Consider the following 24,969-nt stretch of genomic DNA (forward strand, 5'->3'; position numbering starts at 1 on the left):
CCCTCCTCTCCGGCGGCGGTCCCGCACTGCCCGGGAAGGGCCCGAGGGCAAGCATCGCCCCGAACGCAGAGCCACCGCCGTCCTCCCGGCTTCCCTGTCCTCAGTGCCGTCATCCCGGTCCGGCGGGGGCTTCCCACTGCATGCGGCAGTTCGGAGGCCCCCGTGAGGGCCGGGCAGCGCCGGACCGCGGCCGCCGGTCCCTCGCCGAGATTTCCCCCCCCCCCCCCACTTCCCCGGGTCCGCCGCGTGCCGCAGCAATCCGCGGCGCGGCGCATTCCGCGGCGGCGGCCCTCGGTGCCCGCGGATTCCTTCCCGCTGACGTCCCCCCGCTCCGCTCTGCTCCCCGCCCCGGCCGGACCCCCGGGCGGCGCCCGGCGGCGGCGGGCGGGGCGGGCCCGGGCGGGGCGGGCGCCCCTCCCCGCGGCCCCGCGCCCCCTCCCCGGCCCGCCGGGGGGGCTGCCCCGGCCCCGCGCCCCGATTGGCGCTCGGCGGCTCCGGCGGCCGCGGGGCCGGGCCAGGGGGGAGGGACTAGAACTTTCCGCGGCCGCGGGCGGACTCTCATCTCAGCCCGGAGCCGCCAGCGCCTGCGATCAGCGCCCCCGGACCGCGGGAGACCGCCGACATGACCCACTTCAACAAGGGGCCCTCCTACGGGCTCTCCGCCGAGGTCAAGAACAAGGTACGGGCAGCGCGGGGTTCGCCGGGCTTTGTCTGCGCCGGGACGGCGGGGCGGGACGGGACGAGGCGAGGCGCGACGCGACGCGGGGCTCCGCTGCCTCCGGCTACCGGCGGGGGTCCCGCCCGCCCCGCGCGGTGCAGGCGCGCAAGATGCGCCCGCCGCCGGCCTGGGATAGCGCTGTCCTTCGCGGCAGCGCTCGGGAAACTTGCGGGCACCGGAGAGCTGTCAGCGCCGAGCGGACCCGTGTGCGGAGTCGCGATTCGCGCGGTCGCCCGGGCTGCACCTGCCCGCGCCGGCAGCCCTGGCACGGGACATCCCGCTCGTCCCTTCTCCTCCCGCCGGGGCAGGGCGGGGCGCGGTGCGGGGGCCGCAGCAGTCCCACAGCCAGCGGCGCGGCGCGGCGGGCAGGGTGCCCCGGCGGGGCAGAGCCGGGCAGGGCGCGGGCGGTCCCGCCGAGCGGGGCGATGCGCGGAGGGGTGCGGGGGGGTGCGGGCGCTGCGCGGGCGCTGCGCGGCTCGCGGCCCCCCGCGCGGCGCATTCCAGCCGCATGACATCATGGGCACGGGCGGCGCGCGGCCAATCGGCGCGGGGCCCGCACAGACGCGCATTGTCCGCCCGCCCCGCCCCGCCCGCGGGGGCGCACAAAGGCGGCGCGGCTGCGGGCGGGGGTCCCGCGGCCCGCGCCCCGCGGGGAGCCCCGCCAGCGGGGACAGCCAGCACGGAGAGCCCGGCGGCCGCCGCCGTGCCAGGGGCTGTGGTTGAAAGCGGCAGAAAAGCCAGGGCTGACAGCAGCCGGGCCCCGCGGCCGGAGCGGCGGGCGCCAGTTGTGCGCGGCTTTGCTGAGGTTCTTCTCATATTCTTAGGAACAAAAGGTGTCTCATGTTGTCCTGTTATAGTGGCTGCTACGTTGCAGCGAACAATTACCTGATAAGAGGAAAAACCTTTGCAATAAAAGTTACACCGCTAAACAAGTGGGGATAAGTTGGTGCTCAGTGTCTGTATTCACAGGCTTAAAATCCAAACCTGGTATTATTTAATAACCGGTTGTTTCTCACGCATGCCTGGTTTCAGGCTTCAGCATCCCCAAATCCTGTTTTACTTGTAGCTGAGTAGAAAGGAGAGTAGGGAGAAAAGTCGTTCCTTTAAACATTGTAATTTATGCTTTACAAAATAACATTTTGCTTTTTTTTTTTTTTCTTTATTGGCTTTCTCAGGATGGTTGTGGGTTCTGCTGCAAAGTTTGATGACATCATGTAACCAAATGTCTTCCAGAGTGGTTGCTTCCAGCATCTAAACTTAGTGATTTATCTACACCATTACACACTGAAAAAAAACCCCAAAACAACCCAAACCTAAAAAAAAGCCTAAAACGTGTAGTGTGTTATTGCATGTTAATTAGGAAGAAAGTAGATGCTCTTCTACTTTAAAAATTATTGCCAAAATTATGTAGGCTTAACAGTGATCCCTTAATGGGGACAAGATGGGAAGAAGTTAGTTCTTTGTTCTTTCTTTCAGTTTCTTATTGCCATCAGCTTCCTTAGGCCCTCCTGAGGAACTGTTCCAAGCCCATGCATTAGCAGAGGGTTTGAAACTGGTGTATTTCACACCTTTATGCAAAGGGCCTTCTACTTCATTTTGCTGAGTTTTGTTTCACTCACATTCTCTGCCTTCAATGCAAATATTGCAGAGGGATGGATGTTTGGGGGCAGCTCCAGTTTACTTGTTTGCAGGTTTCTGTTGCGTTCTTTGGAAATGTCATTGCAGCAGTGCCATAGAAAATAATTCAAGTGCACCAAAGAGGAATGAACTCATCTCCCTTCAAAAAACCCAAGCAAACAAAAAAGCCACCAATGAACAGCAAAAACTCCAGAAGAGATGTAGCCTTGAGCTTTTAGAATGTTGTTCTCACTGTAAGAGATCAAATTTCAAAGCAGTTGTGTTATATACAGATATATCGTGTACCTCCAATCTAGTATCTTGCATGTGTTTGTGGGTTAGATGTGTGTCTGTCTGTTCATCTGTATAATTCTAGAGGATCAGCAGATAATGTCTCTGTAAAGATCAGAAATGCCTTTTTCCAGATTTTTCTGTCTCATGAAGATTTGAAGAATTAGTTTCCAACTCTTGGAGGATCAGTTTTTGCTACTGATTATAATCACGCTTTCTAAAATATTGGCCTTTGTGCAAACTATTGTGTTATGGGTTTTTTAATGTGCTCTTAGGGTAATGTTTGTAAGTAGCTGTAGTACCTCCCTGCTTGAATGATAGTGTTAGATACCCTTGTTTGAAATTTTCAGTGCTGATCCCAAGCAATGTTTTTCTGCAGAAAACAGACAGCTTCACAGCTATGCTGCCTGAGGGTCCAGCTGTGCTGGATAAAAAAATCCTTAGGTTTTGGTTTTTATTTTCTCATTTGACATTGTATTAGTGTTCAGAGAGACCTTTTGTTTGCTGTGGTATTTGAATAGATGAATATAACATGTCCTGATACTTTTTAAGAATTTTATTTAATTGAGGTTCAGGATTCAGTCTCTAAGCTTAAAATCTATGTGTAGTTTGGTGTTTAGGGATTTTTTTCCTTTTTTTTTTTTCTTTTCCTTTTGAGGCTCCACCCTTCTCTTGTTTTGCTGCTTACCTTAGTTCACACCAATATGGTGTCTGGTCTCTGTTAGGGGTCTCTTTTCCTCATTCCTACAAAAAAACCATGGAGTTTGTGTACTGGTTCCCAGCTGTAAGGAAACTTGTCTGCATGAGAAATGTGTAGGTAGTCTTAACTAGTGTAATCCCTTTGAAGCTGATTCCCTGTTTGCTTGAGATCACAGAAGATATTTGATCCAAAACAAATATTCAGTGGGGAGCTCTTTAAACTGATTGAAATGGATGGTTTCTTCTGCAGGCAAGAAATAATTTTCTTCTTGAGCAATGGGGGAGTTTCTGCAGTATGTGAGGTTGACATAGCATGAGATGATGATGCAATTAGATAAAGCTGCAAACTCGTTTTTATATTTGTCTCTGATTTATGCTCCATTGTCTCACTGCAGAAGGTGTGGAACAAACAGGAACACTGGGCAGCAGGAGGAGAGGTTCCAGTTCATTCAGCTGCTTCCTAGTGACTCCACCCTTCCCATGGAAATGTTATTTGTATGGGGCAGGCATTTATCTTCTCCCTCCTCTTATGTTTGATGCAGTGCCAGTTTCATCTTCATAAGAAAGTAAGGATGGGCAGGAGTATGGTTTGTATGGGGAGTTAAATTTTGCATAGCATTTATTGCATGTCCCTGACTTTCCTTCTGAGCCATGCCTGTATTAGGAAGCTGTCGCTGGGCAGTACCATTTTACAAACTTTTTAAAGACAGAGGAATAACTGAAGTGAGTTATCCCATCCCTGCAGCTGCCACGCTGAAAGGTCAAGCCCTAGCAAGATGGAAAAGGAAGGGAAACAAACTTTTTAAAGGGAAGGCTGTTAGACAAGTGAAGCCTGTAAACAAAATATCTCCCTATTTTGCAAGTGTGCAGGAGGGCAGTAGTGTTTCTTGCTTTCCTTCTTGAGGGCAAATACAGATTAACAAAAAATAATTGAACTCTGTGGTGAATAATGCAAACCAGCCCTAAGTATGATTATTGTGTTCCTCTTGAAACTGCTGAGAAGAAAATTCTTGTCCTCTATTTTACCTGCTACACACCAAATAAACAGATTTAATTGCGTCCTCCAGAAATTACTTTTTTTTTCTTTTAATAAATATTTTTATCTGGGAACCAGATTAAAATAATTAACTTTCAGATTTTTTAATTAGTGATTTAATAGTGAGATAAGTTTTGGCTGTCTGTGGTTCAGCTGTTAGGCCCTCTTCTTCCTCTTTCTCATCCCTCCTTTCAAAACAGAAAAATATCCTTTTCCATTCTTAAAATGCAACTCTTCCTACTATACATTTGCTTTACCATGCCATACTTCCTCTAGACTATTTTCCTTTAACAAAATTTTAGATTTGCTCACCAAATTTTATGAACCCTAGGTAAGAATGTTTGCTGCTGATAAAATTTCTATTAATGTTGTTTGAAATGATGTAATAAATATTGATACTGTAGTGGATAAAGGCAGTGAAAATTTAAGCTTTGAGAGCAGAGGACAATAGCTTCTGTCATCATAAGTGACAGTATAAGATCTCTGCATTCCTTCTCTCTTGCACGTAGACAGCTATGTAACTTTTAAACTAATATATTTCATTTACAAATTTTGAATTAAATTCAGATGTTTAGTTTAAAATAAAATCAGCCTGCATGACCGTCTGCATTATCTTCATTTTATTGCATGGGGAATAAATAAAAAAATCTAATATTTTAGTGCTCTTAGAAATATTGTAGTAGAAATATATACTGAAAATGGAATTTCAGAGAAAGTGGCAGAAGACTTTATAGGAGCAAGCATTAAACTTCAGTTTGCTCTGGTTAATTCATGGTTTCTGATAGTAGATCATAGCTCTTGAAGTTAACATTTCCTAGCTAAATATCAGTTTCACTGTGGAAAGCATTAGAACTTTTCTCTTTGTGTCCAGTTTTTGTATTTTTTTCAAAGAACTGTGATTTTCTTCCAGCTAGATACAGACATTGGTAACAGATCTACAGTTCAAGTAAACTGCATAACTTTGTACTTAATGGTACAGTTTTGATAATTGAGTCAACAGCAAAACTGTCCATGAAACATAAATATGACAGTAGAATAATTCCATAGTTAAACTTACCATCAATCAATATTTGGCACAATAACTACGTGCATCGCTTAAAAACATGTTGGTGATATAAAAAATGAAAAAATGAAACCATCTATTTGTCAGTTAGTCTTAAGATAAAGTGGTTGTTGATACATTAAAAAAATGTATGAGAAATCTCCTATTTGTTTACAATTTCTCTGCTGGTTACTTGTTTCTGATGCTTAGTTTTACTTTGACTGACAATGTTAAATTTCAGTTACTTGCATTCAACAACACTTACTTGAGCATGGTCCTGCTGCCCTCCACTTCCAAAGCATGCTGTGTTCCTTTTCTGGGCAGATGCCTCTTGCACTTCTGAGAACGTGTTTGCACCTCAGCTGCTGAAACATGAGTTTAGTCTCTTGCTGGAAATTTTGCAGAGGATTTTTTTTTTCTTTGAAACCCAGTGAATCACTGGTGTCACTGTTGTCCGCAGGCATGGCATGAAGAACGACACAAATTCAGGTCAGAGAAGATGGTCAAGGCTGACTCTTTAATGCCAAAAACCCGTCTTTTTATAGCATGATTCGCAATAGAGAAATTACATGATTGGCCTATTGATTAACCTCCCACCAAAATGATTGGTTGAGAGAAATAGTTCCCATTCTCAAAATATTATTCTCAATGAACCAAAACAATATCTACTGAATTCTCACAACACTCTGCACCTGTAAGTAGTTTACAAAATAGGAAACCGTCTCTCAGCTAGTTCGCACGAGAACAGAGACTTTCATAGGAGACTGTAAAAGGTAGAAAATTTCCCTGCTTGCCTCTTCAGCACCTATACACTGGCTTTATTAAGCTGTAGTAACCTATCTCCTGGTGTTAAATCCTGTGTGTGAAGGCTTCTCATACTGACTGAGAACTGGTATTAATGCAGATTAATTAGATTTTTTTGTTGTTTTTAGACAAGCAAGATAAGCCAGCAGTGGAGAATCTTACCTACAATCTTTCCACTCATCTTCATCCTTTACTCTCTCAGTGTGTCTACTCTACCTTGATGTGTCTAATCCATTTTCCACTTTCACTATTACAATCTCGGGACAGGTCTGTTCTCTTAGGCATGATCAAGTGCAGGTTTCCAATTCTGTGGCTACTTCAATAGAAGTATTAATACTACAGCACTAAAAAGAGGTACAGACTAATGGCGATGGAGCCTAAGTAGCATTGGGTTGAGAGTTCATAGCAGGGATACATCTCTTTTTACAATGAGCAGAAGCAAGTGATTTGCCATGGAAACACTTCTCTTGCCAGCAGCTTGGATGTTAGCACTCATGCCTGTTCTGCACACTTGCCCAAGCCCACAAACGAGACTTGCCTTTGGGAGCCCTCGCACAACCCTGCCTGGTAGATATGCCCTGTACCCAGTGTCACAGCTCGGGAGCCCCAGAGTAGATTAAACAGATATATGAAAGTGGCTGCCCCGGGAACATCTATTGCTGTAAACCACTGACACAGGAGTTAACTTCCTTTGCCCAGTGGTTTAAATCCCCAGAAAATTTTGACACTTCATTGCAAAGTTGGCAGTTATCTTTTGGAGTCCTCAGACCTGAGGCATGGAGCAGCGCAGGCCGTGCTTGAACTGCAGGGCAGGTGTCACTGCCCGTCTTAAGCCCTGAGTGAGGGGTGTAATTTCCAGTTCTGCCTCTCATCTTACACCATTTTTTCTAGGAGGAAGGTGATGAATGGCATGGCATAGCCAGGATTAGCTCCTGCTGCCTCATGAACCTCAAGGCAGAGGTGGAGCACCACACGGGTCTGCTCCTGTGTGTGGGGACAGCACAGACAGAACTGCCAGTGCTGCACCAGCATGGGGCACAAGTAAATGAACAGTGAGGATGTTGGCTGAAACTTTTGTTATGTTTAACCTTAGTAAGCACACTGTGTCTGCACTTTAAAATTTAAAGCATTTTCTGTGCCTGTATAAAGTGTATTACAGTGACCTTGTTTATGGTGGATTAATAACCTTCTAGTAAATCTTACACTGGTGGTAGAAAATCATAAAACTTGCTAAGGTTATTTTTTAAGGAGATAAGTATTGTGCATCGTTTGAATGCAAGCTCACAGTGTACCTCTTATGACTAGAACACTTCTGAAGAAAGCAAATAGAGCTTGACAGTCACAACAATTAAATGGGATTAGCGGCCTCAGAAAATAAAAACTATGATTTGCATTACAGTAATGCTTGCTTGTTTAAAATTTACAAATGAATGTGGTCTTTATGTGGTTTCAGAGTTAGACTTAGCTTAAAATTTAGAGAAAAATACTGATTATAGTCCTGTTGCTGAGTCAATACCCATAAAACAGATGAATGCACACATTCTTGTGGGAGAGCAGCACATCACTGATTTTTGTCTCACCTTGTCTTTTTTTGACAGAACATTAATTTGGATGCTTTTTCTTGCCTGCAAATAGTTTATAATTTGCCTTGGAGAATAAAGGATAGACACTTCTTTGTACTCAGAATTGTTAGCTTCTGTAGCTGCATAACGTGGTATACACTGGGCATCTGACACGTCCTTTTAAGGCAAACTTTGTAGAGATTCCCATCCCCTATGGAACTGTACAGGAAAGGCCTTCAGTAAAAATGGGCTTGAGGCCAGGACACGTAGGGCAATTTGAAACAGATTTTTTCTAAGTGAGATCATGTGAAAATCTTTCTTTTTTTCTTTAAGAGAGACTTTTGCTTAAAAATGCTTTTTGTAAGTATCTGATTCTAAACAACTGTTAACTATGTTCAGCAGCAAATACTCTCTTTTGAGTAAATACATTTGGTTCTGCAGTAGTGTCTCACAGTAACTTATATCATTGTTTCTATTTAGTGGGGTTGAATTACAGTGTTTTTCTCAAAAACTGTTTTGACTTTCTTCAGGTGGGTGGTTCCATGTTTGGGACTTTTTTTTTTAAGCCACAGTAACCCTTCCCTCCTCCCCCCGCTTTTTTCCCCCTCCTCCTCCTCAAACCTGTTCAGATTTTAGTAGATATTTAGAGGGGGAACCTAATTAAACTTCTTGCTGCTTATACAATCTCTTTTACCCGAAGTGGACGCTATTCTGGATGTATAACTGGCAAAGGCTGGCAGGCACTGGTGCCCCTGGAGGAGCTGGCAGTATGGGGAGGCCACTGAAGCGAGGATGAAGTGCTGCTGTCACAGCCACGGTCTAGTGCCCTGCTTGGACTCTCCCCAGCGCCTTGCCCAGTCCCAGCAGCTGGGCCAAGCAGGCTTTAAGCCTTGGGAGCCTGAGCTTGCCCTGGTCACTGATACTCATTCGCTCACGGAAACCAGACTTAAACCATTCAGTGCCTTTGCTGCTTCCCTTCCAAGACACAACCTTGTCTTCTGGGGTCAACACAGGATTTTTCTTGAGGACTTTATTTAGGCAGACCTTTATACCAAGTAATCCTTAAGAGGTACAGTGAAGTGAAACAATATGTAGCTTGTGCATACACACAGGATCTGAACACCAAGTGGTTTCCTAGGTTTGGGCAAAACCGAAATATTTCTGCGCTTTCTTGCTGTTCTGAAACGCTTGCATGAAGATGGAATCTGATCTCCTGAAAATCCTAGCTGGCTGAATTATAGATGGATTCTAAACAAATCTTGTCCTGCTTCGCATATTTGTACCATAGCTCTTCCCAGGATAAAACTGGATGTCACTATTGTAAAAACCTTACTTTGCTTTCCTGCTAAGAAAGCTCTCCTGTTATATTGCTTTCCTGCTGATATTTCCACTGCTACAGCCTCTTATTTACAGACAGCATTATCTTAGTATCCCTGATTTTGCTTGAATATGAATAATTTAATTAAAAAGTATTTTTCTGTTGTCCCTAATCAGTTGACTAAATACTAGAAGTCTTCACAGAAAAAGGTGAGGCATAAAATACACATGCATTTGGGAAGGGATTTGGTTATAGTTAAGAGTTCATGGTGAAAAGCAGCTCCTGCCTTGCTGCTGACATGGACCCCACCGGAGTATTTTCCTTCTGTGTTGAGCATGGGCAGAACACAAAGTCAGAGCTCAGGCCAGTACACACCAAGCAGAAGGATGTGTTGGAGCAGGACCTGTACTGCAGCTCCTGTTGTGATTCCCGCTGTGTGACCAGCCTGAGCTGCCACTGCTTTGGTTCACTTCATAACACTGCGGGAGATCAATTAGAAGTTCCATTATATATTGTAATTGGAAGGCAATACAGTGTTAAGTCAATGAAGATGTAGTTCATGAATGTGTAGTTCAGGCACGTATCTGGTGTGCTAAGACTAAATGCTCTTTGCTTAATTTTGCAAGAAGCTTACCTTGCAAGTTCCCTTACCTTGCTGACATTGTTGTATTAATCAGGCCCTATACAAGTAAAAAGTACAAATAACTGTTGAAGAAAAAAAAGACTAATGCCTTCTTACTATGGTCTGTCTTGATAGCAGCCTTTATCATTAATAAATGATGGTATGAAAATGTCTTTGATATGGAAAGCTACTTCTATTTGAAAGAATCTAGATGGTTTTAATAAAAAAGTAAACAAAGATTGTGAGATTAAATATCAGAGATAAAACACTGGTCTTTGAATGAATGGAACAGTATGGGAACAAAACATAACTAACAAAGTTAGTCGGCCAGTGCACCTGAGCATTTTCTTCTACAGAACAATTATGGAACCTTTAATAATTGAGGATTGAGACATCTCGCAGTCATTTGCAGCACAGCATTGCCCCCATTCTGCTGGGTGGGTATTTCAAACCTACTGTCAGTTCAGGTGTGCAGCATAATGACACCACAGCTTGCCTTGTGGCATCCTGAGTTTTGGACGCAGTGTGTATGTGCATCTCCTACCCACCCCCAGCAGTGCCAGCTGTTCTTTCTGCTTGTGTTGAATTGCTGAAAAACACTGCTTTGAAAGTTTCTACAGGGTATTGAATCAGAACCTGTTACTTTGGAGTTTGACTGTCTTTTCTGCTTTCACACTTGTACTTTCTTCTTTACTCATAAACTCCAGTGTAGTGGGCTTATGGCTTGATTTGTACGTTACTAAAACTATATTTTCATTAAATAAAAAGTTGAGCTAGAAGTTCATGTAATCATAAATTTTGTCACTTTGTCTTACTTTTCTTAGACTTTCTTCTTAAAGATGTATATTATTAGAAAATTAAATAAACATTTTCTAACGTGTTTGTGGCCATCAACCTTTTTTAAAAAAAAATCATTAAAACACTTTTTATGTGGTTAAAGCACAACTTGTCTGGGTTGCCAAATCCAAAATATTTTTGAATGTTTCCTGGATTATAATCAGCCTTATGCATCACCTACTGAACTTAAATTGGTCAGAGATATACCCAGGAGGGGGTGAGGTGGAGGACCAGGAGCAGCAGATTATCATTGTCTTTCATTCTTTGTGCCAAGTTCATTCTTGCAATATTTTTGCTGGCAGTAAAGCAAAACCAGAGTATGAAGCTGTTGATAGACAAAGTCTTCTAAAGCTTAGGGTGTGAAACCTGCATTTCTTGTGCTTCTGCTAAGAAAACTAGCAATGGGGAAAATTACGTCCACCAGAAAAACATGCTATGCATGAATTGAAAGATTTTGATCTACTACCTTTATGAAAGATAAATCTAGGCAGCTCTTACTACCAGAAGCAGCTAAAGGAAGTTCTCAAGAAATCATGTCTTTCACCTAAATTACAAAATTGAATTGTTATGTGCAAGGATGAAATGGCAGTAAGAATGAGAGGAAACTGTGTTTTCTGTATGAATACCTATCACAGGCACCTCAGTGAGCCTGTTCAGCTAATGTGAGTTCATGGAGTTAAATTGGTGCAGGCTGACAGGCAACCAAGTAGTGTCACTGCAGTCGGGTGGGAAATGCCTGTTGCCTCAGGACCTGCCGTGTCATCTGTTCATTTCCCAGTCAAGCCTATGCCTGGCATCACAGCTGGCAGCAAGGAATCAAGTACCTGAGCTTACTGGGTGCAGGCAAATTAGAGCAATAAGAGCAGAGTCTTGAGGTTTACCTTTGGAAAAAGTGCTGAGAAAATGCAGCACAGACAGTGCCTAAGCTTGAGAGGCAGAAGGAATGTGCATTTTGAGTAAATTTTACAGCACTTTCTTTAGCCAACTTTTCTGAGAGGTGTGTTTGAGTTACCAGTTACCTGCTTGCTGCTGTAGAACATAATTACTCTGGTTTTGGTAAGTGAAGAGGGTTTGAAGAGAAAAAAAAAGGCATGGAGAGAGACTCAGACTGAAATAATCAGATTCTGTAGTCCTATTTGGAAGGTAAATTTGAAAGACTTGTCAGCATAGTTGGGCCTTGGGGAAGGGCTACCAAGTCACAATACAGTTCACTTATAAAATTACATATTTAGAAGGCATTCTACTGGGGAGAAAAGTGAATAAGCTTGAAAGAATATATAATTTCCTGGGTTTCTGTAGTAGCAATAGATTAAAAAAGTATTCTGAGAAAGACTGAGTGATGATTGATGTTACTGTTTCTGTTTGCAGGTTCCATCTAGGCTTTGAGAACTACTGTTCCACCAGAGTTACAGTAACAATTGTCTCAGGAGATGTTTCCAGGGTTGCTACTGGAAAAACTAAATTGTTTTCACATGCTTTGGAGTTTTTTTCTGTTTATGCACCAGATTTTTCTGTATGATTTTTTTTCCTTTCCCCCACAAAAGAAGATTAACTAGGCATCACTGAGGTCTGTCAGGTTACCAGGATTTTCCGTGCAGCACTCAGTGTGTTGTTTCAGGAGACAGTGCTGCTTGTGATGTCAGAGCCTGCCCAGATTTGCTGTGTCATATCAGTCATACTGGTGGTGGATTTCAGAGCAAGGAGAATTAAGTTCCCATCAGGGACTAACAGGCTTTTGTTCATTGGGTTGGACCAGCTGTGTTTTAGCTGAGAAGAAATTTCATATCCCAGTGGTTTTTTGAAACAAAAAACCAGCAGTGATTCAGAATAATAGGTAGTGAATACTACTGGAACCATGTTCTGTGAAGAAATATAAATAGTTCAGCAATATACAGACTAAATAAACAGAGCAAAGGAACTCAACACCAAGAAGTATAATGTATGGTGGCATGACCACAAGGTGCTACAGTTGACAGTGGAAGCTGATGACTAAGGAGAATTGGAGTTAAAAGCCAGAAAATTGTGACTATGACAAAACATGATAAGAGCAAGAAGTGCAAGAAAAACTGAGAACGTTTGAATAAGTGAGGGCATTGCAATAGCTGCTTGAGAACAAGAGGGAGCCAGCATTCAGTCCAAGGACAGGCGTGTGTCCCAAGTGTTGGTGCACTCTGGGGGAAGAGATGGTATCACTGGCTTCTTGAATAGCTTGCAAAATGTCATGAAGTCCTACTGGACAGCCAGGGGGTAGAACACTGTTCTTCTAGCCAGCTGATCTGGCAACAAGCACCATGCATGACTACAGGTATCTGTACTTGTAAGATGACTTGGAAACTTTGAGGCATGGTTTGTTCTCACTTCAGAGTTTAAACTTGTGCCTATGAGAAGAGTGCCAAGAATTTTGGATTAATGCTCATCCCTCTCTTCTTTAAAGATTGTAGCCTAAATTTTGATTTACAGAGAAAACAGTGAGATGTTGGCAGGGTATCAGTTATGCTACACATAAAAAAAAAAAATTACTGTTGAATATTAACCAAAATGGATACATCTGTAAAGTTTTTGTTCTAAGTAGCATATTGGGATATAGTGAGATCTTTCAGTGTTAATGCAGTGTTCTCTGCCTTTCTGTACAATAGTCCATAATGACAGAAAAAAAAAGCATGTTCAAATACCAGGGCATACTGAATGGTGGTTTTGAGTTTTTGAAGTACTTTCCCCTTTGGTTTTCATCTGGATTGTCACATTCCCTTTACATTTGGGTTTCTAGTGCACAAATATGCCTCCTCTGACGTTTGCTTTTGCATGCAATCCAGGTGAACATACATGAAATTAACAGGGAATTTTAATTTGTCCTTATGATGAAAGCGCATTGGGTTGATATGGCAAGAAGCTCCCCTTGACAATCACCTTGGTACCCTGTCACTTCCTCTTCTTATCCACTTTCAGTAAAAATCAAACTTTATATTTTTCCACTCTTGTGTTCTCTGTCTCAACTTACAGGGTGTGCTATTTATTTACGCTATGACTAAATAATCAATGATTATGTCCTTGCCACTCTCTGTCACCTCTGAAGCTGAAGATTAGATATGTATAGTAATCTATTCACACCATAGAATTTTAAAGGAAAGTTTTAGCTTGCTTGTAAAATTAAAAAGAAAAAAATTAGAAAGTCATTCTCCCTCTCCTTTAATGAGAAGAGTTTACTCTCCTGTGCCTTTTTCTTGGTTACTCACATAGCCAGTATGCTCTTAACACTTTTCTTCCCCAGATATTTTGCTGTGTAAATTTTAGATAGGTGATGCAAAAGTGTGTTCTGGAACACCAGGTGATCAACAGGAATTCTGGATAACAACTTGGGACTGGCTGTGGTCTGCCTGACTCCCCACTTCTGAGCAGTAAGGACTTTCAAGAGCTATTTCTGTCTTGATACCAGGAGAGAATTTCGCTTTCATCTTTCCCCATACCCCATCATAAAGCCTTAAAAGGGGTAGGAAAAAGATTTCATCACAAACTAGTGCCAAGCAAAGAAAAAAAGAAGTATCATCATTGCTGTCTTTGGCCTCAGCAGGACAAATCACTGCTGAAGGTAGTGCTTATTTCAATGCAAAGGATGTTTGCAAAGGCAGCACTGAAACCACAGCAATTCAGTTTCACTCAGATAGTTCCAAATTAATAAGGATTGAAAAGTTGATACAGGAACAAATTGCTACTTAAAACTGAAACTGTACAACCTTAGGCCTTAAAGCCTGGAGTTTTCCATTTGTTGTTTTTATTTGCTTTCAGTAGTTTATGATCTAAATGTGTAAAATTAATATTAATCCCCTGGCTAGACATTAATTAAATTCAGTACAAGATGAATATGCTCCTATACTTATTAGAAATTCAGTAAGCCTTCTCTACTCAATCTTGTTTTTTAATTAAAAAGATAGTAATTTTGTGTTACTTTAAGCAAGAATATGGGCCATACCAAACTTCGTCCTATGAAGAACATTAAAATCCAAAACTTAGGGCTCTATGTATTTTTCTGTTCACTTTGGTGAAAAAGCATATATGTAACCTCTTCCATATGCTATCTTATCTTGGAGTAAAGTCCTGGTTATTTCTCTTGCTGTACATGGCCCTGTACTTTATTTACCTTGGAAAACCAAAATGTACAACCTACTTTGCTGCAGTTTTATATGTACATACATCTTAAGTTTTATTGACAAACACAGTTCCTATGATAGAATTGTTGATGCACTTTGACAAGTACAGGCTTTTCTTGTCAAAACTGATGACTAGAGAGCAGTTTTTTCAAATGCCTACTAGTACTTTAAATTTAGCATGCTGTACATTAAACCTTCGACTCCTGCTGGGGAGGGCAGGAAGCCTGCAGCTTTAATCAGAAATTTCATCAGAACAAAGAAGTGCAAGCTGTTATGACACGATGTTTAACTTTGAAAGTTTTGTCTTTTATACCTGCTTTTTAACTTAGTAAGATTTGTGTTTGCTAGTCCCAGTGTAAAAAGAAGTGCAGTGTGCTTAAACTCTTTCTTGAGATCCTGTTACAGTATTTTTCCAGAGTAGCAGCAATATAGCCAGCTGAACTCTTAAACTGGAGATTTGGCAGACGCCTTGCCCTTAGCGTACAGTGTGTACTGTGTAATTTGGAAAAGATTAGTATAAAAGGACAACTGAAAGTCCATGTGATATCAGTTATGGTGTGAAGTACTGGTTAACATCATCACTCAAACTAAACATGCTACAGGCACACTGAGTAACTTCAAGGGACACAGACAGATCATTAAAGTTGGCCAGCAGAACTTCGCTAGCTTCCAGGAATTCATGAGCTTGATAAAAACAGTGATGATTATTACTGTCCCTGTACTACACATTGAGGGAGGGCTTTTACCCTCCAACATGTCCCAAACCGGAAAGTCCTACCTGAACAGAACTAGGTGTGAGGATCAGGTGTGAAGTTGCCAAAGGAATCAAGTTTAACCCAAGGATTCCAGCCTGAGGCATACATACATTGGCATAAACACATGTATATCAGTTTGTAATAGGCAAGTAACACCCAGTCTTTTCCTTCCACAACCTTGGATCACCTATAATTTTGACCACTTGTATAAACATTAGTTTCCTTTCGAAGATATTTCTAACTATTAAACCTGTATCTTTGAAGTGTCAACAAAAAGAGCAACATTTACAACTTTATATATTTTTCAGAAGAAAGGAAAAAAATTAACAGTTGGCTTCCTGCTATCTTATATTAAACTTCTGTAAAATCTTATATCCATTGCTACAATTGAATAATTTCTACAGTATTCTGAAACTGTAGCTTTTTTTTTCATGGCACTGATGGTACTTTGAATGAAGCTACTTAGCTACTGCTTTCATCTTCAGTAGACAATGGTTTCTTTTGCTGTAGACTTGTAAGATTTAAGTATCTTCCATGAAGTATTTATAAAGGATCAAATGTTGGCACGTTGATGAGTAGTAATGGAAAAAGACATAATTTTTTACATTTATATCAAAGCCTCTGTCTTCACCTCATAGATAGCAATCAAAGGAAAACTGGAACAACTCTGATATCCACATATGGAAAATATGAAATATTCACTAAGAGTGTTACGTAACTTCTGGTTGTGCCATTGGGAATAGAAGAGCTAAGAATTTAGAGTAAGCATAATGCCTTGCTTCTGGTAGTATCTGACCTGTCACTCTCCCTGTTTAATCCCTTCTTCTCACATGTTTAAAGCCTGATTCTAAAGATTTCACATCACTAGCTTTCAGGTAGATTGAATATAATTTGCAGAGAAAATAACACCAATTTTTACTTTTTGTAACTTAGTTTCCCACTAGCTCAAAAATCAGAACAAAAATGTTATCATATTTAAGTCAAACATTGCAGTAGGTGAAGACAACTTTGAAAACTAGGAGATTTAATAGTAACGCTTTTAGTGGCAATAAGAAAAGTCTCATGTGTATAAGCATTTTTTACTTCCTATCTCTAGATAACCACTGTAGTGATATCCCAAAACAAATCCTCTTGAAAAGCTCAAGATTTGAACACATGGTAAAAGTACTCCAACATAAAGTATATGTTTTTCAGAAGTGATAAAATTCCACCTGATTATTTCTAAGGTTCCCAAGCAATGGGGTCAGCAATTTAATATTCAGTTCAGTTGTAATCTCACATATGGAATGCACTTAGTATTAAATGAGGAAAATTTCTGCCATGTTTTTTCTTTTAGATGCTTGCCAAGAAAGATTAAAAAAGCCCCACTTCCAGAAGTCTTTAGGGTTCTCACTCCTACTGGCTTCCATATTTACTTTTTTTTTAATATTGGGAGAGAAAAGTTTAATCTTCAAACTGTGTGTCTTGGTGGTATGATCACAAACTAAATTTCCTTTTTTTTTGAAGGAAAAAAAAATATTGCTAGTGTTTAAAAATAAAAGCGGTAGAAACAATCTAGTTCTATTCCAGAAAATTTCAACTGCAGGATGACTAGCACTGTCTTTAAGCTACACTGAAACTGCCTGAATTTTCAGAAAGCACAATGTTCTTTATATATGTAACTAAAGAATTGTGGAGGAGATTAGCTCAACCCCTGTTTTGTACCCACATGCATGCTGGAATGGTGATTTTATCACAATATGAACTGTCAGCATATGAATGACCAGCCCAAATTATCTGCTGTCTTCTGACTGGGGCATCAGAATAGAAAGTTCTGGCTTTTCTATAAATCCTGTTCCTTCATTTGAAGTGGGGTACAGAAATAAATTATACACTACACGTCTTGCCTGTAAACGTAACTTAAGGTTTTGTGGGTGAGGTCACTTTTGCAAGATTTTAATAGGTCTCTAATTTGTAAGAAGAGTACAATGCTACATTTCAGTCTTTTGGGGGGGGATGTTTTGGAATCTTTCTCTCTTGCACATATATTTATTTTCACACAAAATCTAAACTGACTCAATTCTGTCCAAGACTGCTTCTCTTCTATAATTTTGAACAAGCCAGTTGGGTTCTGCCAGATGTTACTGGGGAGACAAATTAAGGCTGTGATCACATAAGCTTTGCTTCCACAGGAAATAAAAAGATCCATGAAAAGTCATTTGTAAGCTAATCACCAGGTTAGGAAGGAGAAAGATGACAGCTGACTTCTTCATACACCATTTTCAAGATGTTACCCACCCCTGCTATTACTACCATCACTGTATATGAATGTGGTTGTGCTGCTGCTGGTGCTAAACTTAAGGGAAGTGCAAGAGGGGCTATTTGCCACTCAAGAGGGGAGACCACAGCCATGTCTGAAGCTGTGACCTTCAGTTAGCTTTCCTAGTCTGCTTCTAGTCTTAGCTAATATCCAAAAGGTATGATTAAAAAATAAAGTTATGAAATTTTCCTTGTCATCTTGTACAAAATAATGACCAAAATTTTACACCTTAATCAAGATCTGAATGTAGGAATGGGTTAGTCCATTATCCTCATCTGTAACTAAGGCACCATAGCACTACTATTACAAATAGTCTAAGGAAAATAAGTATTACTCAGACAAGTTTTTGAAGTAAAGCCAGAGATACAGGAATTTTCCATTCCCCTTAGAAGAAACATAGAGAAAAGAGTACTGTAATTTGTAGTTTGGTCAGTTTGGAGTCAGGGATTACTAATGCTAGCCAAAATGTAGCAATTGCCTCTATCCAAGTAATTCAGATATGTTGGAATTATAATCTCCTGCAGTATAAATATAGCTGCTAATAGCTGGCTTTTCTTGGCTGAAGTCTTAAAACTATATGTATAAAGTCTCAAATGTACATTTTGATCTAAATGTGATAGGCTGTACATGAGTTTCTTGTTAGGAGTTTGTAAGCAACTGGTGTAGCTGAGCTGATTTTCTACGTGTTAGAAATACTGCAGGTACATTCTGTGCTTGCCTGTCAGGTTTCTCAAGGTAACCTCACTTCCCACCTTGCTTACTGACCCATGCAGGACAATTAATGAAGGTGGAAGTGTTGCCAACCTCTGCACCAGTGGAGGTTATTTATCCCACACAATCTTGTGCTCAGATAACTTGTTTTGTTTGCAGAAAAAGTAGTGATGATTCAAGTGACAGAATCCATTTTGTCCAACTTGCCAATAGCGAAAAGGATTGCAAAGGTGGCAGGTTTAACCTGAAGGAAGTTGGAGCTGCTTTTTGGTGCCTTCAGGGGAGGGGAACAAAGGGCAGAGTGAAGGAACACGGATGCTGTTGACAGCTGGTGCTGTTGAAGTTCACTGGTTTTAAGCATTCCTTTCACATGGATTGATTTCTAGTGACTGAAGCATAAACTTACAGAGTAGTGAAGTCTGAACATCTGGAAAATGAGTTTTTAAGTCATCTTGCTAACAGCTCTGGGTCTCTGCTTGATGCCTTTAACTTCAAAGATTATTGCAGGTTTTCTTTCTTTGCAATTAAAATATGAGATCACAGTTTATTCCAAAAGAGTCTTCCAGGAAGATCGAAGAGAAAAGAAATAGCAGGGATACTAAAGGTTAATGATAAACCAAAACACACACGCAGCCCCCAGAAACCCCAGCAAGATAACTCTTAATGTTGTAGCAACAAGGAGAAAATTTATTAGGTCATCTCCATTAATCATAAACTAGCTGTAAAAGAAAACCCACTATAATCTTCAGGTGAATAACTTCAAATCTATTACATAAAATTTTTCATGTAGTGAAATCTACATGTGAGCAGTAGTACTTGATGGCATGGCAATTCAGAATACTTGTGTTCATAATATACTATTTCCCTTCCTTACTTCCTGCCAAAGTACAGCTTGAATCAAATATTTTTTCAAAAATCATTCCTCTGCAGCTGTCAAAAGACTTTCCAGGATCTCCAGGAATTCTTACCCTAGGAAAAACTGCTACATGCTTCAAAGTGCTTTTTGCAAATAGACCTTTAGTAAAGCCATGAAAATTATAGTTAGAGGGATAAAGTGCTTACATCTGTACTCTGATGCATAAAATACCGTTTAAAAATCCAGCAGTAAAATTATTGGATAACAGCTATAGCATACTCTGAAATGGAATTGGGGTGGGGAAGAGTTGGAGATTTCTCTCCTGAAGTAACTTTATAACTGCTTGTGTTACAGATTGCCCTGAAATATGACCCCCAGATAGAAGAAGATCTGCGTAACTGGATAGAAGAGGTTACAGGGCTGAGTATTGGTGCAAACTTTCAACTGGGATTAAAAGATGGCATAATCTTATGCGAGTAAGCATTTATTAAGTAACCTTATTCTTAGGAGCTTTCTACTTTCAAGGAACTAAGAAGGGACTTTCTGAAGATTCCCTTTCAAAAGACATCAACAATAACAGTCAAACATAGCTGACTGTAGGACAGGAGACAACTTCTTTGAAACTGTTGGAAAAATGAACACTTAAATCTCCTTTATATTGCAGCTAAGATTTCTAAGTGTTTCTAAATTTAATGGCATAACTCATTTCTATAGTAATCAAATGGCACACAAAAATTGTTACTCTATTAGACTTGTGAGACCTGAGAACTGAGCTAATCCACTGTATGAACCAAGAAATTGACCATTTTGATGAAACTAATGCAACTAATAAAGCATGAGTAAAAGTATTATATAATGCCTGCACAGATGGTATAAGGATGAGATTTATTGTTTAAGCATTTCCCTCTTTTTCACCTCCCCAGGCTTATAAATAAGCTGCAGCCAGGATCAGTGAAGAAAATTAATCAATCAAAACTAAATTGGCACCAGGTAAAACAAAAAAAACCCCAACCTCAGAACTACACCTCTAACCCCCTTAACCCCCAAACAATTATTTTGTTCTGTATTAACAAATTTGCTGTGAAAGTGGTACATCTTAAATCTTAGTAGCACCAAGTTTACATATGATACATATCCAAGAGTTGAGGATGCTGCAGACATGAACAGTGTTTAACAGAATGCAGCTACAGCTGAGGTGGTTCATCAATGGCAGTTGAGTACCTGTATTTAATAGCAGCACTTTAGCTGCTCAGGGAAGTGTCAGATGGAAGAACAACTTAGAGCCCTATAGCAAGGCCTTTTCCCAGTTAAAAAACCAAGATGTTTACATTTTATTAAATCGCAACTGAGTTTTCCATCCAGGCAGTGCTGCAAGGTATTAGGTCAACAGCTTGCCTGTACCCAGACATCTCTGTATGAAGCATCTTCTTCAGAATGTGTCTGGAGAGGATGCAACATGCACTTGGAACAAGCATTGGAAGGGTTGCTGCCTAGGGTTGCTGCCTTTGCTGTTGCTGGGTCTAGCTTAATACTGTTATGTCAGCGTCCTTGTTTTCTTGGCATTGAACACTTCTAAATATGGGCGAGGATTTTTTTTTTAAGTTTTAATACCTCTTAAAACTTCAGAAGGAAAGACGAGATTTGGTCCTTACTCTTTGTATTCCATATTGCCTCCCAATTTCTACAGCACATAGTGCTAAAATGTGCTAACAAACCCCAAAGCTTATTTGTCCCAGTAGGTGAGCAAGATAATGCCTTCAGTCCATAGAAGGACCCCATCCACATAGTTATGTTTTTATTTTATTCAAAATTATCAGTTCTTGAAGTCAAATAGCATGGACATTATGTAAAATTTTCTAATTTTGAAGCAGGTTTTAGATTAGAATTTCTCTTGGAAGGGACAGACAGTTGAGACAAGTTTTCTTATCAAAGCCCACTCTAACAAAGTATATGGTACTCACTGATGGAGGAATGCCAGGCTGGATAACCTTTTAGTCTGATTTCTGAAATCAGTATTAAAACTAACAAAAAATAATCCCAGACTTCCCACCAGTCACTCTTAACCATGCCAACTGTTTTGTCCAGTTTGCACAAGGTAAAGAACTTGAGTAAAACAAGCAAACAAACCAACCAACACCAGAAGGCTTAAAATTACTTAGTTTCTGATTTGAAACACTGTGTAGAAAACTGGCTTTTTTGTTTCTGTTTAGCTGGAGAACATTGGGAATTTTATCAAAGCCATCCAAGTCTACGGCATGAAGCCACATGATATTTTTGAAGCAAATGATCTTTTTGAAAATGGAAATATGACTCAAGTACAGACTACTCTAGTGGCACTGGCAGGTCTGGTAAGTATTTGTATTCCTGGAGTTGGCCCAAATCCACAGGCCAGTTCAGATGCACCCTTCCAACCCATGTAAATACAAAAAAGAGTGTCCAGCCTGTCAGGAGAGGACAGACAGTACTGAGAGTCTGAGATACTGCAGAGGTTGCACTTCAGAGGGCTGTGTGCTCCCACATGCCCCAGGGAAGGCTTAGTTCAGAGTGAGGGTTCCTGACTGCTTCCATGTGCTTACACAGAACAGAGGAGGCTCACAGGAGAACACTAATCCCTGCAGAATATCCTTTTGACTCAGGTAGCTCTGGAGTGCCACCTTCAAATGGCATAGGAAACTGGTACCTTCTCTCAGCCCTGACACACAGTCTCATGGAAATAGACCTGCTTGTGGCATCATTTGAGAGCCCAGGCTCAGGGTGTGGAGACAGAAAATACACTTCAAACACTGAATATTCTATTTTCCCTCTCCCTACATAGGCAAAAACTAAAGGTTTTCATACTACAATTGATATTGGTGTCAAATATGCAGAGAAACAAGCACGAAGTTTTGATGCAGGAAAACTAAAAGCTGGTCAAAGTGTAATTGGCCTGCAGGTAAGTATGAAATTCAAGTTTGCAGTTAATTTTTTACATTTGAGAACAACTTCCTTGCTTTGATTAACTGATACATTGTTTACGCAAAACCAGGTGCAGAATAACACTATATTCTTATCTTGGAAGGAGGAATAAGGTTTTAATTCTTGTAAGCAGTTGATTGGCTTTATAAGCTCAAGTCACTGCCTGGAAGGTTGGTTTGTTTGTTTTAAATCTTCTGTAAGAGTGATAAGGAGGAAAGGAACAGCTAGTATTAGCAGCATCATCCTTGTCTTTGGATAGCTGAAGTTCCTTGTATGGTAGAAACTTTTTATTCTCTTCTCTTTCCTTAGTAATCATAAAAGCCAAAATAAAGTCTTAAAATTCCTGTGGTAGAGAAGTCGTGGCAGTATAAATGACTCATTACTGTCCAAGGTAAAAGTTACTTATTACATTTTGAGGCATACATCCATTCCAATTGCAATGCAGTTGGGCAAATGCCAGTCACTGAAATGCCTTAGGATGACAGTTGCCTTTATTTTTCCTTTTGAAACTCAGTAAGGAGAACAGGTAATTTATTACAGGTAGTGGTCAAACTACATGAGGGAAACATGCACTGAAATTACTTCTTTTTATCAGCCATCACAGTTACCAACCATATTTGTTTCCTTAGACTGTTCTTAATGTACAAATAAAAATAATTTCTTCTGTCCACCTCTTCCTTTCCCCAATAAAGATGGGCACCAACAAGTGTGCCAGTCAGGCAGGCATGACTGCTTATGGAACTAGAAGACACCTCTATGATCCAAAAATGCAAACTGATAAGCCATTTGACCAGACGACGATTAGCCTACAGATGGGCACTAACAAAGGAGCCAGTCAGGTAAGCAGGACTGTGTGTGACATGTGCAGGGTGGACACAGCTCTCAGCCTACTGGGACAGGAGAGCCTGGAGTGGTGCCCAGTAGCAGAGTCTAACAGGCAGCAGTGAGTGGGTATAGTTCAGCTGTGCTCTTATTCAGTAATTGAGGAATTTGAATCTCTTACCTTAACCAGTGTGTCTGTGCTGAGTGTCTTAAGGCATAAAATTGACCTGGTTCTTCTAGAATTTCCTGCTGGCAGTGTTATGGCAGAAGAAAACAGTAACTTCATTTTAAGTATTAACTAGACAAAGGCAAAAAAGAAATTGCTTACTGGCACCATCTTAGTCAGAGTACTCGTATATTCTTTCCAAAGAGGAACATAAATTGGACCTTTTTGCAAGGACTTTAATCTGTGACTTACCTACTAGTGAACACATGCTGCTGTGCTGTGCTTTGTTATACTTTAATTCCTAATTTTCAGCACTTTCAGTGAGGCATACTAGTTGAAATCATAAATCCAGTAATCACAGCTCTTGACCTTCTTACTGAACCTCTACAATCCTGTTTTATTAGGCTGGTATGCTGGCACCAGGTACCAGGAGAGACATCTACGATCAGAAGCACATATTACAACCTGTGGATAACTCAACTATTTCGTTACAAATGGGTACCAACAAAGTAGCTTCACAGAAGGGAATGAGTGTGTACGGGCTTGGACGGCAAGTGTATGACCCCAAGTACTGTGCTGCACCCACAGAACCTGTCATTCATAATGGCAGCCAAGGAACAGGAACTAATGGGTCAGAAATCAGCGATAGTGATTATCAGGCAGAATACCCAGATGACTATCACGGAGAGTACCAAGATGACTATCAAAGAGATTACCATGGTCAGTACAGTGACCAGGGCATTGATTACTAGCTTTGCATCAAAAGTTCAGTATTAGTCCATTATTTTATTCAGTAAGAACGAAACTAGCCTTGTGGAATTGTTACTTGTCTTCCCTACACTATGCTTAATGTACCTAAAGAAATACTGCCTTACATACATTCCTTTTTCCTTTCTCTGCCCTTTCCCTGTCTAGTTGCCTTTAGTGCTGTAACAGTTGTAGTCTACAGCATAAACAATAACTGCATATGAAGTAAAAGGAATACTGTGAAAGGGGGAGTGCTCTCGTACAGCCAGGTTGTTTAATAAGGAGCTATGCATTCTCACAACCTCTACTTAAGTAGGTCTTTACATACCAAGTTAAGCCTTCATTTTACATATTTACAGCTTTTCTCCAGAGGAGATAAAAGAATCTCATGCTTAAGGTTACATGTGGTCTTTGCCAATTAAATTTAAGATATCTCATTAGTGATTTAATATCATTGTTATGTTTCTTAAGGTATTGTTTGCTAATGGTAAGTCCTGCATTTGTGATTGTGTATTCATTCCATTATCAACACTGACCAAACTTAGAAATAGTTGTCTTACTAAAAAGGGAGCTTGTACAAAGTCTTGAGCCAACAGAAGTTCCATGATTGATGGTGCATTTACCTTTTATTGTGCCATAATATATCCATGTAGAAATGCTTTTTTTCTTCCTTGAACTGTATTTATTGCCACACTTCTCAAACTGATCCCATTGTATTTTTATAAATAAATATTTTTTTCTTAAAGGTATGTAGACAATCTTGTCTCATTTGTTATGCTATCTGTCTTAAAGATTAGATGTCACAAGAATTATTCCCAAATAAGCATCACCTTTGCCTGTGTTAAGGGTAATGTAGAACTCTGGTCTGTTGCAGTTCAGGTTCATTCTTTTCCATGGGATTTAATCTAACAATTTTGTAAAAACCTCTCAGGAATGAGTGACACTGACTTAAGAGGGGAGGAATGTA

The 24,969-nt window shown here is 40.9% G+C and overlaps 1 protein-coding gene and 1 long non-coding RNA gene across 3 annotated transcripts; one reads left to right on the top strand and one right to left on the bottom strand.

Annotated features, from left to right (window-relative positions):
• Positions 1–512: 512 nt before the first annotated feature.
• On the top strand, positions 513–24,751 carry CNN3 (calponin 3). 2 transcript variants are annotated; one of them, XM_048313586.1, is made up of 8 exons: positions 517–679; positions 3,721–3,891; positions 19,667–19,788; positions 20,236–20,302; positions 21,523–21,660; positions 22,128–22,244; positions 22,960–23,106; positions 23,660–24,751. In XM_048313586.1, the coding sequence occupies exons 2-8, from the start codon at positions 3,823–3,825 to the stop codon at positions 24,005–24,007; spliced, it is 1,008 nt and encodes a 335-aa protein (XP_048169543.1). In that variant the 5' UTR covers positions 517–679; positions 3,721–3,822; the 3' UTR covers positions 24,008–24,751. The 2 variants fall into 2 exon arrangements, with proteins under 2 accessions (XP_048169544.1, XP_048169543.1); XM_048313587.1 differs by lacking the exon at positions 3,721–3,891 and having other exon boundaries at positions 513–679.
• LOC125330472 lies at positions 1,817–8,351 on the bottom strand. The gene is made up of 2 exons (XR_007205552.1): positions 5,669–8,351; positions 1,817–3,370 (listed from the first exon to the last, which is right to left on the bottom strand). It is a non-coding gene; the product is annotated as an uncharacterized LOC125330472 (long non-coding RNA).
• Positions 24,752–24,969: the final 218 nt, after the last annotated feature.

This window comes from Corvus hawaiiensis, chromosome 9 (genome assembly GCF_020740725.1).
Source record: "Corvus hawaiiensis isolate bCorHaw1 chromosome 9, bCorHaw1.pri.cur, whole genome shotgun sequence".
Classification (NCBI taxonomy): Eukaryota; Metazoa; Chordata; class Aves; order Passeriformes; family Corvidae; genus Corvus; species Corvus hawaiiensis.

Excerpts from the sequence above, each read along its gene's own strand:
- CNN3 (XM_048313586.1), top strand. The coding sequence starts at position 3,823 with ATGGGGCAGGCATTTATCTTCTCCCTCCTCTTATGTTTGATGCAGTGC. Across the intron at positions 19,789-20,235 it reads GATGGCATAATCTTATGCGA|GCTTATAAATAAGCTGCAGC; the intron begins GTAAGCATTTAT and ends TCACCTCCCCAG. Across the intron at positions 23,107-23,659 it reads CTAACAAAGGAGCCAGTCAG|GCTGGTATGCTGGCACCAGG; the intron begins GTAAGCAGGACT and ends CTGTTTTATTAG.